At 38.0% G+C, this 23,629-nt stretch overlaps 2 protein-coding genes across 36 annotated transcripts in view; both read right to left on the bottom strand.

Moving 5' to 3' along the window:
• Positions 1-15,469, bottom strand: part of DYNLT5 (dynein light chain Tctex-type family member 5) — a 30,917-nt gene extending 15,448 nt beyond the window's left edge. The window contains exons 1-2 of the mRNA XM_040470565.1: positions 14,125-15,469; positions 12,040-12,161 (exon numbers count right to left, since the gene is read on the bottom strand). Coding sequence (XP_040326499.1) covers positions 12,040-12,158 — 119 coding nt within the window. The 5' untranslated portion in view covers positions 12,159-12,161; positions 14,125-15,469. The remainder of the gene's footprint in view (positions 1-12,039; positions 12,162-14,124) is intronic.
• Positions 15,470-18,370: 2,901 nt separating this feature from the next.
• SGIP1 (SH3GL interacting endocytic adaptor 1) overlaps positions 18,371-23,629 on the bottom strand; it is a 206,119-nt gene continuing 200,860 nt past the window's right edge. For all 35 annotated transcript variants that reach the window (XM_040470530.1, XM_040470529.1, XM_040470535.1 and 32 more), the window contains one exon: positions 18,371-23,476. In XM_040470530.1, coding sequence (XP_040326464.1) covers positions 23,454-23,476 — 23 coding nt within the window. In that variant the 3' untranslated portion in view covers positions 18,371-23,453. The remainder of the gene's footprint in view (positions 23,477-23,629) is intronic.

Raw genomic sequence — 23,629 nt, 5'->3', positions numbered from 1 at the left:
GCGGGCTCCACACTGACAGCGGTGAGCACCATGTGGGGCTTGAACTCATGAACCTGTGAAATCATGACCTGAGCTGAAGTCAGCTGCTCAATCGACTAAGCCAACTAGGCACCCCTTTTCCTTCCTTCCTTTCTTCCTTCCTTCCTTCCTTCCTTCCTTCTTTTCTTTTCTTTCTTTCTTTCTTTCTTTCTTTCTTTCTTTCTTTCTTTCTACAAATGCACGATGGAATGTTTCAGTAAGGAGGTAAATGCATGACTTGTTTTAAACATTTGAAAATTTAAGAATTTTTATTTGCTGTAAATGTATCTTATGTCTACAAGATGAAAGTCCTTAGTCACCTAAACACATATGTGGATCTGTGAGCCTAACCTATCTGTGAGCAAAAGAACCTGCTTGTTCAGTAATTAGTATACTGCAACAATTGTTCATTCAAATGTTAAAAAAAATATTTATTGAGTTGGTGTTATGTTCCAGGCACTATTCTAGGTTCTTAGGATACAAAAATGAAACACATGAACAAGATCTCTGCCCTCATGGAACTTAGTGAGAAGGGACAGAGAGTAGACAATAAAATACAAAACTAGTAAATGATGTACTATGTTAGAAAGTGATAAAAGCTACAGGGGAACGAAGAAAAATGCTTAGTTAAGGGGCCTTGAAAGTAGACGGAAGAGAGGGTGCTGTTTGCAATTTTAAATAGAACAGTCAAGATAGGCTTCCATTAGCAAAGGATTGAAGGAGGTGAGGAAAGGAGCCGGGTGGATATCTGGGGGAAGTGTGTCAGGGAGAGAGAAAAGTATATGCACAGGGTTTGAGACAGGAGGCTGCCTGGTATTTCTGAAGAAGTGCATAAAGGTCAGAGTAGCTGAAGTGGAGGGAGCAAGCAGGAGGGTGGAAAACGAGGTTACAAAGGTTTAGGCAGCTAGATCATGTAGAGCTTTGTGCACCATTGTAAAACCATGGCTTTTACTCTGATCAAGCGGGAGCCTATAGAGAGTTTTGAGCAGAGGAACAGCAAGATCCACTTTATATTTTACAATGATCACTCCAACTGCTATTTTGAGAATAGGCTGTAGGCTGGCATGTGTAAAAACAGGGAGGCCAGTCAGGAAGCTTGTATAGTAATCCAAGTGAGAGATGACTGTAACTTCTATGGACTAAACTGTGTCTCTCCAAAATTCATATGTGGAAGACTTAATAGCCCCCCGCCTCCCCATGTGCCTGTATTGGAGATACTGCCTTTAAGGAGGTTGTTAAGGTTAAGTGAGGTCATAAGGGCTCTGGGTCAAAAATATTGGAGTTCTTACATAAGAGGAAGAGACACCGGGGTTCTCTCTCCACCATGTGAAGAAGCAGAGAAAAGGTATCCCTCTACAAGCCAGGAAGAGGTCAGTCACAAGAACCTGACCATGCTAGCATCCCAAGTTCAGACTTGCAGGCTCCAGAACTGTGAAAAAAAATCCTATTGTTTAAGCTGCCTGATCCATGGTATTTTGTTATGGCAGCTTGAGCCGACTAACACAGTGACTCAGACTGAGATGGTAGTGGTGGGGGGTAGTGGTCAGTAGTTGGGTTCTGGATATACCTTCAAAGTTGATTCAACAGAATTTCCTGTGAATGGGAAGGGGGACATTTAGATAAAGAATTAAGTTGTGAGGATGCTGAGTTTGAGGCGGTTACCATGTACTAACGTGAAAGGTCAATAGGCAGTTAGATATATGAGCCTGGGGTTTGGGAGACACGTTTAGGGCTGGAGATATAAATTTGGGCATATAGCACCATGTCTCAGTGACTATCCTGGAGGAGATTCCTGGGGGGATAACTGCAGAATAAGAGAAGAGGGCAAAGGACTGCTCTCTGAGGCATCCAACATTAAGAAACTTAGGAGAAGTGCAGGGAGCAGGAAGACTGACAAGGTGGCCCATCAGTTAGAAAGAAAACAGGAGAGTGTGTGTTCTGAAGCCAAGTGAAGAAATCTTTCCAGGGGAAAGGAATGATCAGTGGACAGCCTCAAATATTGAGAGGTCAAGTAAGATGAGGACTGACCACTGACTGGATCAGTAACGTGAGAGTCATTATGATCTTGACAAAAGCACTACCACAAGCCCAGGGACAGCCTGTTTTGTTCACCGTGGTATCTTTAGCACCTAGCACAATGCCATGACCCAGGTACCAAGAATGTGTTTAATGAATACACGAAATGACTGTGTGGTCATTATTATTCTCATTTTATAGGTGATATATTAAGACTCAAAGAATATTAAATAGTAGCTGGTTAAGCAGATCTGGGACTCAAACACAGGCCTCATTTGATTCCAAAGTTCTATGTGATAATAATAGTTAATACTCGTTCTGTTTTTAGATGTGCCAAGAACCATTCTAGGTGTTTCCATATATTGTTTTAAATTCTCACCACACCCCAAAGCAACAATTACCATTTTTAACCCATTTTATAGAAGAAGCAGATGAGGAAAAGAGGGTTTAATAACTTATGCAAGACCAGCACCTTAAGTGTTCAAGCTGGAACTTGACCCCAGCCAGTCTGTGTAGAACAGATCTCTGAGCCACTCCATTTTCCTCCGTGGTTATGCTGCTACTATTCCATTCACTCCTTTAGAAATACTGCACTAGTTAGCCAGGGATGCCATGACAAAGCCTCACAGACTAGGTGCTTGAACCACAGGAATTTATCATCTCAGTTCTGGAGACTGGAGGTCTGAGAACAAGGCGTTAGCTGGACTGGTTCCTTCTAAAGGCCATGGAAGGAAGGGTCTATTCCAGGCTTCTGTCCTTGGCTTGTAGATAGCCGTCTTCACATCCTCTCCCCCTACATGTATCTGTGTCCAAATTTTCTTTTCGTAGAAGGATACCAGTCATATTGGATTACAACATGTCCTACTGAACACATTTATATTTAAGTACCTCTTTTGGGGCGTCTGGGTGGCTCAGTCAGTTAAGCGTCCAACTTTGGTTCAGGTCATGATCTTGTGATTCATGAGTTTGAGCCCCGCATCGGGTTCTGTGCTGACAGCTCGGAGCCTGGAGCCTGCTTCAGATTCTGTGTCTCCCTCTCTCTCTGCCCCTCCCCTGTTTGTGCTCCATCTCTCTCTCTCTCTCTCTCTCTCTCTCTCTCTCTCTCTCTCTCTCTCAAAAATAAACATTAAAAAAATAAATTTAACTACTTCTTTAAAGACGCAGTTACCAAATAAGGTCACATTTGAAGCACTGGAGATGAGGACTTCAACATATGTGTTCAGCAGGGATCAGGCAGTTGGTGTGGGGAGCACACAATTCAGCCCATATAACAAATACAAACACTGTCATGTTGTCTCCAAATTCTAAGGTCACAGAACTACAGATTCTTTGCCCTGTCATCTGGGAGTTGTGATAATTTGGCAAGTCACTTTACCATGCCAAGTGTCGGTCTCCTCAAAGTATGGGAGAATAAGGTATGCACATACTTATTTTTTCTCAATACTGTTAGTTTTATTTGCTGAACGGATATTTGTTTTTATTCTTATTTGCCCAGCAAATACCAACATTTGGCTATCAGTCTCCCTTCTTATATTTTGCGATTCAGATGGATGCAAATGGTATCTTGTTTTAATTTGCATTTTTCTCATGCTAAGGGAGTTCGAGCATCTCTTTATATTCTGTTTTTTGAGTGTCTCTTCATATTCTGCTTAGCCATTTGGGCTTAGCTTCTGCAGACTGCTATTTATCTCCTCTATTTTTTTATTGTCAATGTGCATGATTTAAAAAAAACACGTATCTTCTGCTGGCCTATTAACTATGTCTATTATATTTTTTATTGAACAGATATACTAAGTTTTATTGTACTTATGTTTATCAAGTTGTTTTTTTATAGTTTTGTAGTTTTGTTTTTTCATTTTGGAATCTTATTTAAGAAATCTTTTCCTACCCACAGAACACAAAGATATTCTCCTATACTTTCTTCTTTTCACTTTCTAGATTTCCACATTTCAGTCTTCCATGTAGAATCCTCTATGTAAATGGTATAAGGGAAGAATCCACCTCATTTTCCTTCCTCTACTGAGCCAGTTTTCTCCCAACACAATCTATCAAAAAATCCATAATTTCCTCACTGCTCATACATGATGCTTCCATATATTCATGGGTCTATTTCTGAATTCTCTATGTGTTCCATTGGTCTGTTTCTCTGTTCATGCACCTATCTCTCTATTCCTGCTTTTATTATCATTTTTACTTACTACAACTTTGTGGTGTATCTTAATACTGGATCACATTCCCAGGACAGTTTTGACAAAGGTGCCAGTGAAGGATTATGTACAAAGATGTTCCACATGGCATGTGAAGGCCAACCTGGACGCTCATCCATAGAGGAATAGAGGAATGGGTACAAACATATGTTATGGATACATATTAAGAACTACTATGCTGCAGTAAGAAGCAAAGAGCTACCACAGTTACATGAGTAAATTAAAAAAATAAAATGTTGAATGACATGTATGAAATTTAGAAAACAAAATGAGGGTTATAGCGCAACACCATTTATGTAAGTCAAAATCTTTGGTAAGTGCTTGTTTTGTATTCTTTTATAAGGTGGTCAGTCAGGTGTGGCACAAAAGGAGACAGAGGAAAACACAGTTTACTATACTCACAGGTCCTAGAGACCAGAGACATGCCGTGCCGTGCCACCAGAGTGTCAAGATGCAGAGGACAGAAGCAGGGAAGAGACAGGGCTAGACCCTTATTGGGGTTTCAGAGGGAAAGGCAAAACTGGGCATGGAAAGCAGTTGAAGACTGGCTAGTCTGAATAATTTCGATGGGCTCTAAGCTATAGAAGGATCCCTAGTTGCCTGGTACTTGGCTCTAGGCTGATTAAGGCAGAGCAATACTTAATGCTGGATGTCAGGGGTCAGATAGAGGGGAGCTGGCTCTGGGTTGAATAGTTCGCATGTATGTCTAAGGCATGTTCCCTGCTGAGACCTTGGCTATCTTTAAGAATTGGTTAGACCTGAGAAGGGCAGTGCCTCCCCAGTCAGAAAGGTTTTTTAAAATGTCAAAACATCATGGGGTGCCTGGGTGGCTCAGTCTGTTAAGCATCCAACTCTTGATTTCTGCTCAGGTCATGATCTCACAGTTCGTGGGTTCAAGCCACTTGTTGGGCTCTAAACTGACAGTGCAAGCCTTCTTGGAGCTCTCTCTGTCTCTTTTCTCTCTCTCTGCCCTTTCCCTGCTCTCTCTTTCTCTCTCTCAAAATAAATATTTAAATGTCAAAACATCATAATACACAGAAATTAAATACATATATATATAATACAATACTTAGATATGTATATTTTTGTAGCATATGTAGTGATGTGTGTACTATGGGTGCCTTTTTAGAGTTGAGAATGAAGTGTGGATGGGGAAGAAGGGGGACAATCAGGTAAACACCAGGGGTCTCACCCACATTGGTGATGACAATGTGCTATGGAATGAGGAATATTTTCAACTCAACTCTGCTCCTGAGAGAAATAAGATAATAAATGAGATAACTGGAGATCATAAAAGTATCTTCTCTAGTTAACCCACAAGATTTTCATGAGAATCATATGGGTATTGTATGTGAAGCAGTTTAATAATCTATCAAGTACAATGTAATATTAGTTTTTATTGTGGTTTAATTTAGGAATATGAACACTTCTGTTTTCTCAAGCTTCTCTCTCTTTGGAGGGGGAGAGCTATATCTCATTCAGGTCTTTTGGGGGGCTTTAACTTTATTTAGATGGCAACAGCACTTACCAAAATCAGGAAACCGGTCGGGCAACATCATTTTTAACTGCACATAAGCAACTCACAGTAGTATAGGTGGAAATTGTAGAATAAATTCATCACACTTAAAATTACTTGTTCACCACCTATCCCACCAGATTGTAAACTCCATGAGAGCCAGGATTATTGCTGGCTCCAGGATTATTGGGCTCACTATGCTGGGTCCACCACCCAGCATAGTGCCTAGAATGTACTCATTTGTCAATAAATATTCATTTCCAGTGAAGTAATCAATGCAGTATTTTCCATTTTTTCAGAAAAACAAATTACCTGGTGGCCTTTCAGTTTACTTGAAAAATGACCTTCTCCAGAGTAGAACCCTACAGTTGGTTACCGTTATATGCCTAACATGTGGCACAATAATTGGCACGGAGTAGAAACCCAATAAACCTTGAATAAATGAATAAGTGGAAGGACATAGTGTGGCCTAACCAGGGTGTTAGATGCCACCAGTGGGTTTAAGCAGAGAGCTGTGAGAGCCATACTCAAAGTCCTTGTAACATGACATCACTGTAATTTTGGTTTGAGACAAAAGAAAGACTTTTTAGTCCGCAGCTTTAGGCTGACCTACTAGTCCAACTACCGGCCTCAGAGAAAATAATCCTGGCTATCATGTCACATTATCCTGGGAAAGTAACTTAACCTCAGGCTTCTGTTTCCATTTTAAGAACACGAGAGTTGCCCATCTGTTCAAATACTGTTTGAAGACTGCCAAAGGCTGAACTTCTAACAAGAAAGATGTCATTGTCAATACCTGCTCTTAACCACGGATGGGAAACAGAAGATTCAGGTGAATGAATAGAAGAGTTTCATTAATGTAAGTTACACATAGATAGCCAATTTTCAGAGAATGAGAATACTTGCCTGTACACAAAAGCCCATTTTGCCACTTGCTAATTCCGTAGCTTTGGAACCTCAACATTTCTAAGCACCTGTTGCTTCATTTGTAAAATGGGGAGGATAATAACATTTATCTTATAAAGCAGGGTTGGCTAACAGTCCTGTAAAATGCCATTTAACAAATATTTTGGCTCCGTGGGTCTGATGGTATCTATCACAACTACTCCACTCTATAGTGTGAAAGCAGCCAGAGACAACACCTACATGGAGAGGCGTGGCTGTGTTCCAATAAAAGTTTATTTGTGGATACTGAAATTTGCACTTTTAATAATTTTCACATGATAAAAAATATTATTAATTTTTTTTCAATCATGTATAAACCATACTTCGCTGGGGAACCATACAAAACCAAGTGGTAGGTTGGACCTGGTGCTTGGGCCATAGTTTGTCACCCACTGCTGCAGAGATTCTGTGAGACTTAAACGTTAGCTATTTATCAGCCTCATTACTATTTACTATTTAAATGAAAAAACAAACAAGATTCAAAATTACAGGTGCAGTATGATGTTAACTATATAGGTATACAAAGAAGTTGTGCCAACATGCTAGCAGTTATGATGTTGGGAGAGTAAGAGTCAGCTTAAGATGTTTCTTCTTTTAAAAATAAAACAGGGATGTTTGTGTGGCTCAGTTAGCTAAGCATCTGACTATTGATTTAGGCTCAGGTCATGGTCTCGTGGTTCATGGGATTGAGGCCTGCACTGGGCTCTGTGCTGACAGTGAGAGGCCTGCTTGGAATTCTCTCCCTCTCTCTCTCTCTCTTTGCCCCTCCCCTGCTCTCTCTCTCTCTCTCTCTCTCTCTCTCAAAAATAAATAAATATTAGAAGAATAAAAATAAAACATAAAAATTGCATTATGCAATTATGCAAACATAATTTAAGTAAAAAGATCCAGCCCTAAAAACAGTTAACAATCCCCAAAGGCAAGGGAATTAAAAGCAAAAATGAACTACTGGGACCTTATGAAGATAAAAAGCTTCTGCACAGCAAAGGAAACAGCCAACAAAACTAAAAGGCAACCAACGGAATGGGAAAAGATATTTGTAAATGACGTGTCAGACAAAGGGCTAGTATCCAAAATCTATAAAGAGCTCACCAAAGTCCACACCCAAAAAACAAATAGCCCAGTGAAGAAATGGGCAGAAAACATGAATGGACACTTCTCTAAAGAAGACATCCGGATGGCCAACAGGCACATGAAAAGATGCTCAACGTCGCTCCTCATCAGGGAAATACAAATCAAAACCACACTCAGATATCACCTCACACCGGTCAGAGTGGCCAAAATCAACAAATCAGGAGACTATAGATGCTGCAGAGGATGTGGAGAAACAGGAACCCTCTTGCACTGTTGGTGGGAATGCAAATTGGTGCAGCCACTCTGGAAAACAGTGTGGAGAGTCTAAAAATAGACCTACCCTATGACCCAGCAATAGCACTGCTAGGAATTTACCCAAGGGATACAGGAGTACTGATGCATAGGGGCACTTGTACCCCAATGTTTATAGCAGCACTTTCAACAATAGCCAAATTATGGGAAGAGCCTAAATGTCCATCAACCGATGAATGGATAAAGAAATTGTGGTTTATATACACAATGGAGTACTACGTGGTAATGAGGAAGAACGAAATATGGCCCTTTGTAGCAATGTGGATGGAACTGGAGAGTGTTATGCTAAGTGAAATAAGCCATACAGAGAAAGACAGATACCATATGGTTTCACTCTTATGTGGATCCTGAGAAACTTAACAGAAACCCATGGGGGAGGGGAAGGAAAAAAAAAAAGAGGTTAGAGTGGGAGAGAGCCAAAACATAAGAGACTCTTAAAGCTGAGAACAAACTGAGGGTTGATGGGGGGTGGGAGGGAGGGGAGGGTGGGTGATGGGTATTGAGGAGGGCACCTTTTGGGATGAGCACTGGGTGTTGTATGGAAACCAATTTGACAATAAATTTCATATATTGAAAAAAAATAAATGGATTAAAAAAAACAAAAAACAATAATTATAGTGAACATAAATTCAATCTTCCTTTCACAATTCAGAAGGCACTTCAGATATCCATTATGCCCAAAGATCAATGGTAAGAATTAGTTACTACTGTAAAAGACTATAGACAGAGAAACCAAGAATGGGAGGCTGAATCTATACTGATCTTACATCACACCCAAGAAGCAGCTTTCCAAGTAGGTCTATTTCCTACTCTTCTTTGCCCTCCTTATCAGTGTGTTTACTGCTATAAAGGCAAATAAGTCCATAATCTAACAAGAGCAACAGACAAGAAAACAGCCAAATCCAGTAGCATGTAGAAGAGAAAAGCAACAGGAGCAGAAAGGAAGAACATCCAACTCAACCCAATCACTGGAAGTGGAAGTGGTTGTAGTTGAGTAGTTAGAGAGAGCTTCCTGGAAAGATGAAGGTGGAGCTAACTCCTCGAGGAGGAGGAGGAGAAGGAAGCCAGAGTGTAAGAAGAGCATTTCAGACAAGGGCACCCCATGGGAAAGCAACATGTGACAATGGCTGGAGGCAAGACAGAGCACTGAAGGATTATAAATGTGGAAGTTGAGTATGACTGGAGAGTAGGATGCAAGCAGGATAGTGGAGAACACAGTGCTAGACAAGCAGGCAAGGGTCTGTGGATCCTCTATACCTTACTCATGATTTAGGACTGTACCCTAGTCATTAAATCATTTCTTGACCTGTAAGCCTCAGTTATTTGATTGTAAAATGGTGAGAATAAGATCTACCTGGTGGGATTAATGCTGGGGAGATTAAATGAGGTAATGTACATAAAAAATGAGCATATTTCAGGGTAGGCTTTATACTACTGAAATCAGTTTAATCAAAAATTGTTTTTAAATAACTTTCAAATGAAAGGTATGTGCTTTCCCATAAAACTGCAAATTCAAAACAATGTCTTCATTTGATAGCCACTGAGCTTTCGAATTTTTCTAGTACGTGAAGACTCATTTTGTAAAGGAAAATCACTTGCAGTCTGGTCTCAGTGAGTACATAGGAGTTAGAGCACAGGATGCAGCCTCCCAAATGGCCTCTGCATTTGCAAAGGTATTTGGAAGCTGGTCATTTGACTTTTAAGGAAAAAGTATTAAAGTAGAGGATCCTTCCTGAATGTTTTGAGCGTTCAAATTTCTAACTTTGAAATACATCAATAAAATTATCGATTAAATGATAGCTAGTGAAAAATCTACCCTAATGTGTTGGTAATATGATTTCTGTATTTTTGTTACTTTTGATTTGTATTTATATTTCATCAATTGAAAAAGAATGCTCTCTCTCTAGGGGCACCTGGGTGGCTTGGTCAGTTAAGCAACGGGCTCTTGATTTTGACTCAGGTCATGATCTCAGTGTTTGTGAGCTCCAGTCCTTTGTGGGGCTCTGTGCTGACAGCTCGGAGTCTGGAGCCTGCTTGGAATTCTCTCACCTTCTCTCTCTCCCCCTCCCCCACTCATGTGCAGGGTTCCCCCCACCCCCAAATAAATAAATAAATAAACTTAGAAAAGAGTGCTCCCTAATTATTTAAATTTGGCCATGTTCTGATTCTATATGACTTTCTAATTTTCCTTGAAAGGGAAGATGTAAATGAAAAAGATGCAAATAGGAATGACAGTTTAGTCTTTAGATAAGAGCAGGTTTTTTTTTTTAATTGCAGAAACATGATTTATGTTAGACTATTATAAATATATCCTTTTTTTTAAAGGCTTATTTATTTTTGAGAGTGAGAGAGTGGGGTTGGAGCAGAGAGAGAGAGGGAGACACAGAATCCGAAGCAGGCTCCAGACTCCGAGCTGTCAGCACAGAGCCTGACGCAGGGCTTGAACTCACAAGCCGTGAGATCATGACCTGAGCCAAAGTTGAATGTTCAACTGACTGAGCCACCCAGGTGCCCTATATTATAAATATTTTCTTGAAAAAAGTTGAATTTAAGCTAACAGTTATTTTAAAATAATTTTATAAAGAACGCTTACACTAACCATAAGAGATTCTTAAAGATAGAGAACAAACTGAGGGCTATGAAGGGAGAGCGGGTGGGGGATGGGCTAGATGGGTGATGGCTAGATGGCATTAAGGAGGGCACTTGTTTATGATGAGCCCTGGGTGTTGTATGTAAGTGATGAATCACTGAATTCTATTTCTCAAACCAATATTGCACTCTATAGTAACTAACTAGAACGTAAATACAAATTTGAAAAGAACAAAAACCTCTTACACTTAAATTGGGACTAGCAGCCAAAAGGGCTTAGGGTCAGAAGCAAACGTTGTTGAAGTTAATATTTCCCCCAGCTTTACTTCTGACATTAGATGAGATTGCTACTCCATTACATCTCCTATCTGTGAAAAAGGCTGTATTTGTAATCCACAAACATCAGGGTTGGAAAGCGGACTTTTAAATAAGTACATTAATACACTCTGAAAGTGGAAAGATTTGATTTCAGAATTACAATGCAAATCTATTCCAGGTTTTCTGGTTTCTGCTCCACAGAACACACCAGCTCTTGCTGCCCAAACCATGGGGATTTCTATACCACATCCTCCAATCCCACAGAAATCGTTAAGAAAGAAAGTCTATTATATAAATTCATTGACCTCTGCGTCAGATAACTTGCTTTGTTTTCTTCCCAATGGCAGTCAAAAAGAAATGCCATGCAAGTATTAAAAATTAATTAATCTTTTTAAGAGAGCAAATGCAATATGCATCAAGAGCCAAAAAAATGTACTTATTACCCTTTGACCCACTAACCATACTTCTGGAAAGAAAACAAGCAGAAACTTATTATATAGTGAAAAAGAAAAAAAAAGTGGAAACAGACTTAAAATGCCCAAGAATTGGGGTATGGCTAACTAGCCCAGAATTATAAACAGACAAAGTATTATGCAGCCATTTAAAGGGAAACTATTGAAAATACATCACGAAATTTGTATAAAACAATGATAAATGCATCATATATATGTATATATACCCTATATAGAGAGAGATTGTAAAATGCAAAATCTATTCATTGATATGATATTGAGGAGAAGAATTTAAGAGACATGTAAGATGCAGCTTATCCACATCGCATATGGCATTTCTTTTGATTAGATGATTTTTTCGGGGTGCTCCTTGAAATAGTAAAAAGATGCTGCCGGAATCAACATATCACTTAGATTTTCTCACTCTCGTTTTCTTTCTTTTGTAAAATATAGCCCCAAAAGGTGACCCGAATGTTGTACTTGACCATTTTCTCCCTTTTTATGTCCCAGAGGAATTTGTTTCTTCTGGTAAGCATTATGAATCGGTTTACTCAATAATCAAACTTAGGTTATTAGACATTCAGTTACTCACTTTTTGGTGCACCTGTGAAGTTCTTTCTGCCAGAATTCTCGACCACTTAGAGAAGACATACTTCCCCTTTTCTTCACAGAATGAGCCATTCTGTCTTTAGCAATGTCTGACATCATCATAGCCTATGGAAAGCAACTTTGTAAAATAGCAGATGGAAGATCTGAAAACATTTTAGTTAGTGTAACACAGAGACTCATTCTATTAAAAAACACAGAATAGGGGCGCCTTGGTGGCTCAGTCGGTTAAGCATCCGACTTTGGTTCAGGTCATGATCTCGTGGTCCGTGAGTTCGAGCCCCGCATCAGGCTCTGTGCTGACAGCTCAGAGCCTGGAACCTGTTTCAGATTCTGTGTGTCCTTCTCTCTCTGACCCTCCCCCATTCATGCTGTCTCTCCCTGTCTCAAAAATAAATAAACATTAAAAAAATTTTTAAAACTACAAAAAACACAAAATAGTCTTCTACAATTTTTGAATGGCGATGTGCACTTTCCTTGAGAGTAAAGAGTACATGTTGTTATTCTGATCAGTATAATTGGAAATATGATAACTCCTCTAACTTTTATCTATGCAATAGTATAATTCACATAAGCAGATATTAAGCTTCAGCTAAATGCTTAATAGCAGAAGAGGTTAAGTCACTGAGAAATGATAGCCATGTGTGGAAGAAAGATATTCCACGTCAGAAAGCAATATTTTTTATTGCCTCCCCCCAAATTAATCCTGATAAAAGTTGGCTAATTAATAGGTGTTGCTGTTGCTAGTACTTTAAAAATTAAAATTGTCTTCCCCAAAGGGTATTTTTTTTCAAGCCAAAGAGATTTACTTTGTATACAGCACAAAGAACTTAACCTTAAGCAAAGTATTTTATTAGAAAACCTACTTCCTTTTCTCAAATGCTTGTCAAAAAGCTGCCAGTAGGAATGGATTCCCAGAATTTAGACTGTAGGTCTACTGCTCTATTGCCTACATAGAAATTTATAGTCATTTTAAATTATTTTATAATCTGTAAATCTGAGAGCCCGAATAAGGAGACACTGTCCTAGACACTAAAAAGAACTAAAACAGAGTCCCTGCTTTCAAGGAGCTGGCAGTTGAATGGGTAGGGCAGACAAGTATACAATCTAAAAACCTCAGCGTGATCAGCGGCAGAGTAGAGAGGCAAAGGGCACACAGATTTGGCAGAGGTATTGTGTGCTGGAAGGGAGGCAGTGAGGGGTGTGTGTGTGATTGTGTGCCTGTGTGAGTGTGTGCATGAGCGTGAGCATCCCTCTGTGAGTGTGTGCCTGTGCATGTGTCTGTGGGTGTGTGCCTGTGTGGGCATGAGTGTGTGAGGCTGTGTGTATGAGTATCGGTGTACATGGGTGTAAGTGTGTGCCTTTGTGTACCGTGTGTGCCCCTGTGTGTATGAGCTATTATCTGTGCACCCAAGTGAGTGTGTGCCTGTGTGCCTGTGTGTGAGCCTTTGTGTGCTCTGTGTCTGTGTACTGACTGTGGGTGTGCGTCTTGTGTGTATGTGGTGTGTGAGTGTGGGCATCTGTGTATGCTTGTGTGTATAAGTGTCTGTGTGTATGTCTGTGTATGACTGTGAGTGCCTACATGTGTCTATGCGTGTGGTAGGGCACACTGAACCTCATTAAGCGGGTCATTCAGGTTCTGATCCAAAGTGACACAGACAGACCTTGGTCTGCTCACTCGTTTCCAGAGTTGGGATCTAGAGGTCCCCAGGGGTGTGGCCGCCCAGTGTTGCCGGGCCTCAGGAAGACTGCAGAGTACTCATCGCTCTCAAGGAGCAGACCAAGCTGGCCAGCTCTGTACTAGGCATCACCCCAAAGCTCAGACATGCAGGAGGTCCGAAGGGGGAGGGGGGTGGATGGGGTGGGGATGAAAGGCCAAGACTTACTTCCAGTGATTTGGGGCCACTTTCTCCCATTTGTCGTGGGGAGGAGAAGGGGTAGGCTTCAGGGAGGCCAAGGCCAGCGCAGACAGGCCATTTCTTACCACAGGGCCCTCCCTCCTCGGCAACCCTTCCACCTGCTGTATCTTCTCCGCTCCCACCCCCAGGCGCCGCGGAGAGTGAGCGCTTACCCACCGCAGCGCTGGAGCCGCGGCTCCGCCAGGGGCCTCCTGGACCTCCCTCTCCTCCACAGCGGGAGCCTGGGCGCAAGGCGAGGCTGCCGCCGCCCGCGTCTCCCTCCGCCTGCGGCCGCTTGCGGCCGCCCGCGCACTCCCCGTGTGCTCCGCGCCCGGTCTCCAGGGTGACTTCCTCAAACAGACTCCTCTGCCCGCCCGGGGAGGGGCATAGTAGCTGCGTGGTCCTCTGAGCTGCCCTAAGGATTAAGGATCTCATCGTCTCTGCCCAGCGGAGAACGCCCTGAGCCCGTTTGTGCCCCGGGGTGGCTGTGAGCTGGAGGAAACCGGTTCATCCTACGGCGAGGTCCTCTGGGACCCAAGCAGCAGCCCACGGAGCCCTCATCCAGGTCCCTTTTCCCTGAACGCCAAGGGCAGGAGTGCGGTTTCCTGGGGCAGGAAATCTGAGGCACAGAGAGAAAGTAGAGCCCCCCCTTCGCTTTCCCAGATCCCTGAGGCTGCAAGGTACAGATACGCCATCAGAGGGATAATTTGTTGAGAGCTAATATTTACCAGATACTTGGAAAACAACTTCCTTTTTATTTAGTTGTCCCAACAACTCTGTCAAGGGAAGGTTGTTAACCTTTGACAGATAGAGAAAATTGAGATTCTGAGATCTTAAATAACATGCGCAGGGCCGTGCAGCGTATGGATTTATCTCGTGTGCCTTGCAAATACGGCTCCTTCACTTTCCTTAACAATTCTCTTCCCAACCTCTTAAAGTTTAAGAAGCTTTGAAATGGAGGCTGTTTGGGCTTGAGGACCCACCTGCCGTATCTAATAGGCCCTTCGTCCTTAATTTCCTTAATAATTAACTCCAGGCTCCTTCCCTCAACCCAAAGCAAACAAACCAAACCCTTGAAAGAACCTTACATAGTGCACAATCACTGGAGATAGAAATAAAATAATGCCTCTAAGTCACTAGCTTGGCACATGTCCCTTGATTGAGTGCTCAGTGCAGTCAGCATTAGCTTACAATAGCAATACACTGGGGTAACCGTAGAGCCAGAGAAAGATCAGTAAAGTGTTCTGGTTCCATCCCAATCCCTATTCATAAATAAGAACAGGAAAGGATTGTTTATTGAGTGTCTACTATATAGTAGGCAGGAACTATTAGGTGACTGATAAAGATTATCTCATTTAAACTGTTCGTTGGCCCCATGATAAAGGGACATTAACTCCATTTTTTTTTTTTTTTTTTTTTAAGATAAGAATGAAGAATCATTGAGTAGCATGCTCAAGCCTGTAGTTAAATCACGGAGCTGGATTTGTGCAACTCTAAAACTTTTGCACTGTGCCAAACCTTTCGCCCGCTTTGCCCACCCTAAACATGCGACAGCACTTTCCAGAAATATGATAAAATTTTAAGCGGCTGCTGATAAAAGAGGTTCACAACTCAATTTATTTTTAGAGTTTTCATTTATTTTTCAGAAAAAAAAATCACATGTAAATAACAACTTACTCAGATATTTCATCTTGATCTCATGTATAATTAAACTTTGTTCTGAAACGGGAACCCTTGTTGCAGTAATGTGTCATGATAAATAATTGCATATTCAGGATTTGTGAAATGGGTGATCGGGAAAATTATGACAGAAAAAACATTTGTAAAAATCATTATTTACCAAAAAAATGATATCCACACCTTTTCTAACTCATAAGGCAAGTAACGTTAAAATGTTCTCATGATTATCTTCAAGAAATCAGTACTACACATTCACATCACCATTGCTCAACAGCGAGCTTTGCTGCAGCCAGCCCTTGCTTCTTTTGCTGTTTCTCTTGAGCACAGCGCAGAAGCAGTAAAGCTTTCATCATAGACAAAGCAGTAACGGCTATGGGAATAAAAGTACTCTCTGTTGAATTACAACACGTAGGAAAAAGAGCCAGGCATCAACTTTTTAACAAGATTTAAAAAATATACTTGAGTATTTTAATCCACAATGTCTTTTTATAAATATTTTATGCTCAAGGAATTTTGTGAAATTATATACTCCGTACAGGTCATAAAGAAATTCAGCTTACTGTTGCTATAAAGATCATGGGGGGAATTCTAAATAAAGGCTACCACCAACTGAAATTCAAGTATATACGAACAGTGTTTTCCTTAAGAAAGACAACTGACTGAATTTTATTACATTTAGAAACACAGGAAAATTTCTCTGACATTCTTTTCCTAATCTCTCTTATTGTTAAAGTAAAAAAACAAAATGGATGACACTTAGTAGGCATGAACATTAAAATCTGATCATTTCATTCACAGATTTTTTTTCCTACGGAAAGTGAAAAATTAAAAAAAATTGTATATTGAAACCCAACAATATTCAAACAGTTAAAAAAAAGCCAGCTCTATAAATGACTGCTTAGCCTGTAGTGAAGCTCTACTCATAGATAAGATTAGCATATCATCATACCAACACTTGGCTTTTTCCAGAAAATGTATTCAACAGCAATTTTCCAACTCTCTTAAATTGAGAGAGAAACAGACAGATCAGACAGGAGCCAATCTCTTTCATGCACATCCATTTAACAAAGCAAGAATTCAATACTGACCTGCAAAACCAACACAGCTATAAGAACTATCATCCTATCACCTCTCACAAGGAAAAGAAAACAATCTGGCTTTGGACCTTGGGACAGTGATCCCAGCGATAGTTATTTGGTGTATTATTTAAAATAGTTTAAAGTAATCATGTATGTATGAATAACACTAAGCATTAGTTTTGCCAAAAAAAGACAAAAGGTGGAGAAAATGTCAATGAAGTAATATACAGCTGAACAAATGAGATGGAATTAACATTCACATGATACACTCATTCGATGGAATATTTTAAAATGATAAATGGCTTGTCATCTATCAAGCTGATTCACAAACTCTGAATGAATTAAAAATTGAGCTATATTTAGAGAAGTGTAAAGTGATTTCAGCTTTATTCTGAATCGGTTTGTCCAGGAATTTTTTTAAAGGAATTTTGCTGATTTTGAGTAAAAACAATTGATTTGCAAAATAAAGCATAGCAAAAAAAAGAACTGTAAAATGCTTATTAATAGAGTGTCCAGTTCTGCAAAATCCTTGCTAAATAATGTATCCCTCTCATTTAAAAAAATGTTTTTACATAGTTTCTAACAAGATTATGTAAAAATGCTGTCAGTGTTGAGATACCATGATTCAATTTCTTAAAGCTGTTTAATAAAATATTATCAAAGGTTGTCCATTAGCAGTAATTCCACTCTGTAAGGAATTTGGATTGTTTTCAACAGATGGCAGCCTGATGTGCTGGTCATTAGTACAGACCTTAAACATGATACTTAAAAAATTAATATACTAAAACAACTTCATTGTTTTATTTTGAATATTTTAGGGGATAAAGTTAAATTCACTAAGATATACTAATGAAACTTAAAATAAATACTAATTGATTTGAAATGGTAGGGATTTTTCAAAGACCCAGAAGCATCCTTTCAAAACATTCCTGGTTGTATTATTTGCAGTCCTTGAAGGATATGTTAGCTGGTGTTAAAAAGAAAACTTTTCTCAAGTTTCTTCAAGGTGTGTTTGGGAAGAAAAAAAGTGTTTTTGTGATTTAATAACTTTCTTAAGCTTCATTAAAACACTGACCTTTATTATCAATGTCCGAGGGGTCGGGACTATGGCATAGGATCATGTATTCGCAGGCCACTGTGAACATTTGTCAGAACCAGTAGACCGGGACACAATTTGGAAAATACTGGAATATAGGTGAATGCAGTAGAAGTTTCCATTACTTATTTTTCTTTCAGTTTCAAGTGACACATAAAAATATATTTGCTTCTCATTGAAACATCTGTTCTTATAAGCTTAAAGATGTATTTAGAACAAGCAATCTACTATCCTAGGGATAGAAGGAGACAATCAAAAATACTATAAGTCAAAGGAAAAATAACTTTAGAAGTTATACGTGGAGAATAAATTATTATACTTATGGTGAATGTCAATAAGGAGGTGCCTTTCTCTCACAAGAATACTCATTGAAGATAGAAATCAGATATTAAACATGAGGGATAATGAAGAGGTATGACCATGATCACTTTAATAGACCCGAAAATTTGACATTCCTTCAAGAAGAATATTTCAGTTTGAATTAGATATTAAAATTGCAACTCTAGCCTACAGAAGACGACAGAACATCAAAGCAATGACATAAAGAAAAGCTAGTGGGTTTTCGTTTGTTGTTGTTTGTTTTTTAATATTTGGAGATTTAAATATAGGACTCCTACCTCATTTTTCCTCCATACACTCCATGCACAAAATATAATGTAATGGCGTCCATGTTTAATTCATGAGTGAGGGAATGGCATTTAGATGCTGTTTGCTAAATGGGAAAAAAAACCCACAAAAGAAGCAGGAAAATCCAATAAAGCCTCAAGACAGAAGTGCACATAGTAAAAGGTAGTGGGGAGGGGGGGATCATCGGAACACTCTTTAATCAATGTAACAAAGATTAATTTGTCCATTTGTATCAACAATTTAATTTGACTTATTTCAAGGAAACATCATTTTTACTTATATTAACTTTTGAAGCAATATTTAGAGATCACCCACCTTTTGATATCATAACAAAATTATACTTGCATTGAAAAAAATTGCTGGTCAAAAAACCATGTAGCAAAATGAATATATTTAAACTGAATGGGATTTTGCTGAATGCACAATCTAAGGAAAAAGAAGGCTTAAAAAATTGGAAACTCCACAACTCATCTTCTTAGTAGATATCTGCACATTTTACTGTGTCATTCAAATTTAATTGACAGCGTGGTTATTTCGGAAAAAAAATAAAGGAAAAATAAAAATGATTGGTGCAACTCCTATAGAATGACACCAGTCCATGCTTATACAGCATCCAGTTCAAAGACCTACAAAATAAATAGGGTCAACTCACAAGTTACATATCTGTCTGAGTGTCTCTTGCAAGGAGGAAGACATTCATTAGGACTTTGTATTTGCAATGAGTGAGAACTTGTGGTCTCCCTACAGTTTCTCTTACTCTTTTAAGACATTGATGAAAAGGACAGAAATATGAAAATGAGAGAATGAATTTCAAGCCACTTTGACACAGAGATAGCATAACAGGAGAACTCTAAGCAACTCTAGAAAAAGCCCTGAATCTTTTTTTTTTTTTTTTAAGATTGGAGAAAGTTAAATGGACTGAGTGAAAAAATAAGCTCACTAGAAAAGTGGTATTTGACTTACAGTTAATGCCTAAAATCTGATAAAATGTCATAACTAAGAAGGACCTCAGAGACCTATTAGGGCAGTGATTCTCAAAATTTGGGTGCTTGTCAAAATACATATTACTAAATAGTATCCCTAGAGATTTATTAATTCAATGTAAACTTATTGATGTGCTACTATCTTCTAAGCTCTGGGGATGTGGTGGTGACTGAGCCAAAATCATTGTCCTTTAAATGAATGTTAATGCAAACAGTCCAAAAGTCATAATTTGAGAAACATACTCTTTTCCAACAATTTTGCTATTAGAATTACCCATATTTTGATACTAATTTTTCATAGCACCTTTTAACCTTACGATTCAAATGGAATATCTAGAATTTATTTCCCAGAATGAACAAGCAAAACTGGCCAGCGGCTCCCTCTGCAGTCAAGATAACTGGGTTACTTCCAGCTTCTGTGTCACTTTGGGCAAATTAATTAATCTAAGCCTCAGTGTCATCATTTGTAAAATAGGAATTAAAAAGAGTACCTACAACATTTGGGTTGATATAAGGATTAAATGAGCTAATATCTATATTGACTGGTATATGGTAAGCACTCCAGTAAGTATAAATTTTTATTATACATCAGTCAATCACTGTGATTGTACAAGTTTTCTTATGAACCCCCCCAAGTGGATCCATCTGAGTCTAGTAGAATCATGGAACTTCAGAGGCGGGAAAAATTTTATAGATTGTTGATACGTTATGATGGTGTTGAAATAGTGTTGGTTGAGGGGGGCACAGATTTAAACTGCTGAAGGAACTCATTCATGGCTTTGAACTGTTTTGTCTAACAGAATTCCATGTGCAACTTTAGTAGAAAAAAGTCCTGCTGTTAAGAAAAGCTTGAAAATCACTGGCAATCCCAATCCTTCATTCTAAGGATGAGAAACCGAGAAGGGTAGTGACTTGTCCAACATCACACAGCAGGAGTTAGTGGTAGAGTTAATGTAGTTACCAGGCTTCTTTAAAGAAGATTTAGAAATGACAATGTGTAAAATTATTGCCTCAAACACTTTGCAGATTAAGATTGAGTAAAAATACATAAAAACAAAAATAAAGCATCTCTATTTACTGAAAACCATTTGAAATGTCGACATTCTTTCTCTATAGGTTAAATATGTTCCCAAATACCATACAGTGACTTTTCAGTTTGGCTGTAAGTGTAGAGAAGAACAGAGCTCTAAAAATAATTAAAAATTTAATTCTTAGGAATTATAAATTCCAACTATGGTAAAATTCAGACTAATTCTTAATAAGAATTTATTTTAAAAATATCAAGAAAATATGGAATTTATTTTAAAAAGAAAAACATACTTTCCATGTTGTCAAAATAAAGCAATATTATTCATACTTTCTATCTTGTTAGAACAGAAACTTTTAAAATCATAAATCTCAGGAAATGGTGTTCTGGTTAATGAGAACTCTTGCTTTTTATTTTAACCCCTGGTATTGAAAATATTACTATATACTTGCCCATTTTGTTTAATTTTAGGAACTGATAATGAACCTGACTTAATGTTGTTGTGGTTTTTTTTTTTTCAATGGCAGAGACTCTTGCATTGTCTAGGATTATTTTTCCTAATGTGAATTCCTATTGTACAGTACTATAGATACAGGTATAACAGGTATAAACTATAAGTTTGAAAAAAAGCCCACCAGAATCTAAATCCCTGATATGAGTTTATTGTGTTATTCTTTGACCTATTTTCTGAAAGGAGAAGGGATGTATTCTCTAATGAGGTTCTGGTTATTGAAAGTTTAATGATTATGAAGCCAATGACTTTCATCCTGTTTCACAAAACCTAATTAAGGGATCATAAGAGATCTCTATAGTTTCAAATTTAGTTCCTGGAAACATTTGAATAATGTTAGAAATTATTGTAATCTATGTTTTAAATTATATTTTTTACAATATCAACAAAATTACTCTGAAAAAAAAACCATTGTGCTTAATTACTAATTCACGCTAGAACTATATAAAATAAAATATAAAGAGCAAGACATAAGAACCAGTAATATTTACACATTTTTAATATGCTTTGTACTAATGATATTCAATATGTTTTCTCATGAATTCCTTAAAAACGCATTTTTATATTTGTATGTTGGATAATTCTCAATTATCTTACCTACAACTATCTGCTTATTCTCCATTGGTTTCAGTGTTTGAAGTTTTCCCTATGTTTTATGGGAGTGAAAAGTTTGCATTTTCTATTTTGGTTTCAAAATCAAATTGAGTATCTTTACTTAAAATGAGTATATTAATAATTTGTTCAAAAAACTTCAATACCAGACTATTTGGGGAGCCAACTGAGAGTGTTTGGATAGTAGGAATTCTTCTGAGGTGAAACAGACCTTTTTGAACATTCTCTTGGTAGCAAGCACTGATTGAGAAGTACAAATATTAATTTAAAAAGTTCCACTATAAACAATTGCCAGTCACAATCTTTTTTTAAAAGTAAGACTTACAAAATTTAATTTGATTCTAAAATTTAAAGGGCTAACGATTCTTTGTCAAATATAAGTGAATGTAAAACTTAACAACTAATGATAAATATAACAGCTTAATAATTACAGTTATTTAACAGTGTAACTTAGAATAAGAATTGGTTCATGTTTAAAGAAAGCTCTATGACTTAAAGGGAGTTTTATATTTTCAGATGGTAGAGGAGGCAGGTTTTACAACTGTGACCCACCCCTGAAGAAGTGCTTCTCCATTCTGAATCCCCCCAGTGTGAGGCCAGACTGAGTAATTACAGTTTTAATCACACCTTGCAACAATGAAATCATGACATAAATTTTTGATAACTCTCTTCCTGGTTCCCTAAGAGTGGCAACGATTTATAGTTAGTTACATATGATGAATCTTAGCCAAAAGGAAATTTATTCTACAATAATGTGGATAGAATCTCATAATCTCATTTATAAAGCTTTTTTTTTTTCCTTCCCAAATGATATAAATGATGATGATTAAAATTTTCCTTCTGGACTTAAATAGGGAACTAATTTTTTTTTTTTCTGAGATTTCAATCTTAGTGTTTTGATTCCTGTAGGTAAAGAGAAAGATATGTGACCATTCTCCATGCTAGATGGGAGAGACTCTGTTCAGAGTAATTGTGCAAAAGCTGTTAACCAGTTCACCTATGGAAAGTTTTGAAATTTTAAAATCACAATTTTGGCTTTAGTCTGATATTATTCAGCAAATCTCCACATTTGCTAAACTGTAGAGAGAGGGGGGCAAAGTTAAGACTTGAACATCTTCTCTACTCTTGGTTAGGATTTCATATACTTAAACTTTAAATATGAATTGCTTTCCCTTTTTACACAAGTTATAAAAATAAGAGGTCCTGTTTACACAGTTTGCATTTTTATGAAATTTGCAGTTTGAAAAAAAAGCTTTTTAAAAAGTGGTAATTAATGCTTTTCTTGAATATGCTGTAACTTTAGAATTTTTTTTTCTGAAATAGTTTCTGAATTTAACCCACTAAATATTTGAAGATAGAATTTTTATTTAGCACTAGAGTAAAACATACTAAGGATTGAAGAAAAGGAAGTTTTTTTTTCCTGGTTCCACTTAATTTTCTTTGTATGTGGCACCCCCTTTATGACAGCTATCAATATTATATTTAAATTTTATATATTGACAAAATGCAATCTACCTCTGTAAGCATTGTGCCATTCAACAGTACTACTATTAAATTTACATACCACAGTTGAAATTACATCCATTTCAGGAATGGTAAAATGCTAAAACTCAAGTGTCTAACTGCCTTACTGGAATGAGTACAATTTACAAATACAATAATTACATTTTAAAACCATTAACAATATTACACCTAGAAGTAAATACTGTAAGACTGGTCACCATGGTATTGTGTGAGGGAAATCATTGCTGAAAATCACTGACATTTCCAGCAGATATATCCCGAGTGCAGATTTTGGTTTGTTTTCATCAAACCAAAATTAAAACCTGTTTCTCATACAACAGTTCTCCATTATATGAATCCTCCAAATCCTTGCATATGATTTTATTAGTTATCTGCCAAGTATTTTCCTGCAAAACAAAACAACATATCAACAGGTTACCTTCCATAACGTGACTATTAATTATATGGGGGCAACATTTTTATTCTTCCTGCCCTACCACTAGAAGCTAATCGCTGCATCTTGAGGAGAGCAATACTAGTATCAAATATGTGCAATTTTT

Source organism: Herpailurus yagouaroundi, unplaced genomic scaffold (genome assembly GCF_014898765.1).
Source record: "Herpailurus yagouaroundi ecotype Mexico unplaced genomic scaffold, PumYag 77, whole genome shotgun sequence".
NCBI classification, from domain to species: domain Eukaryota; kingdom Metazoa; phylum Chordata; class Mammalia; order Carnivora; family Felidae; genus Herpailurus; species Herpailurus yagouaroundi.
Note: the sequence above shows the minus strand (reverse complement) of the source record. Positions and strands in the feature narration are given on the sequence as shown.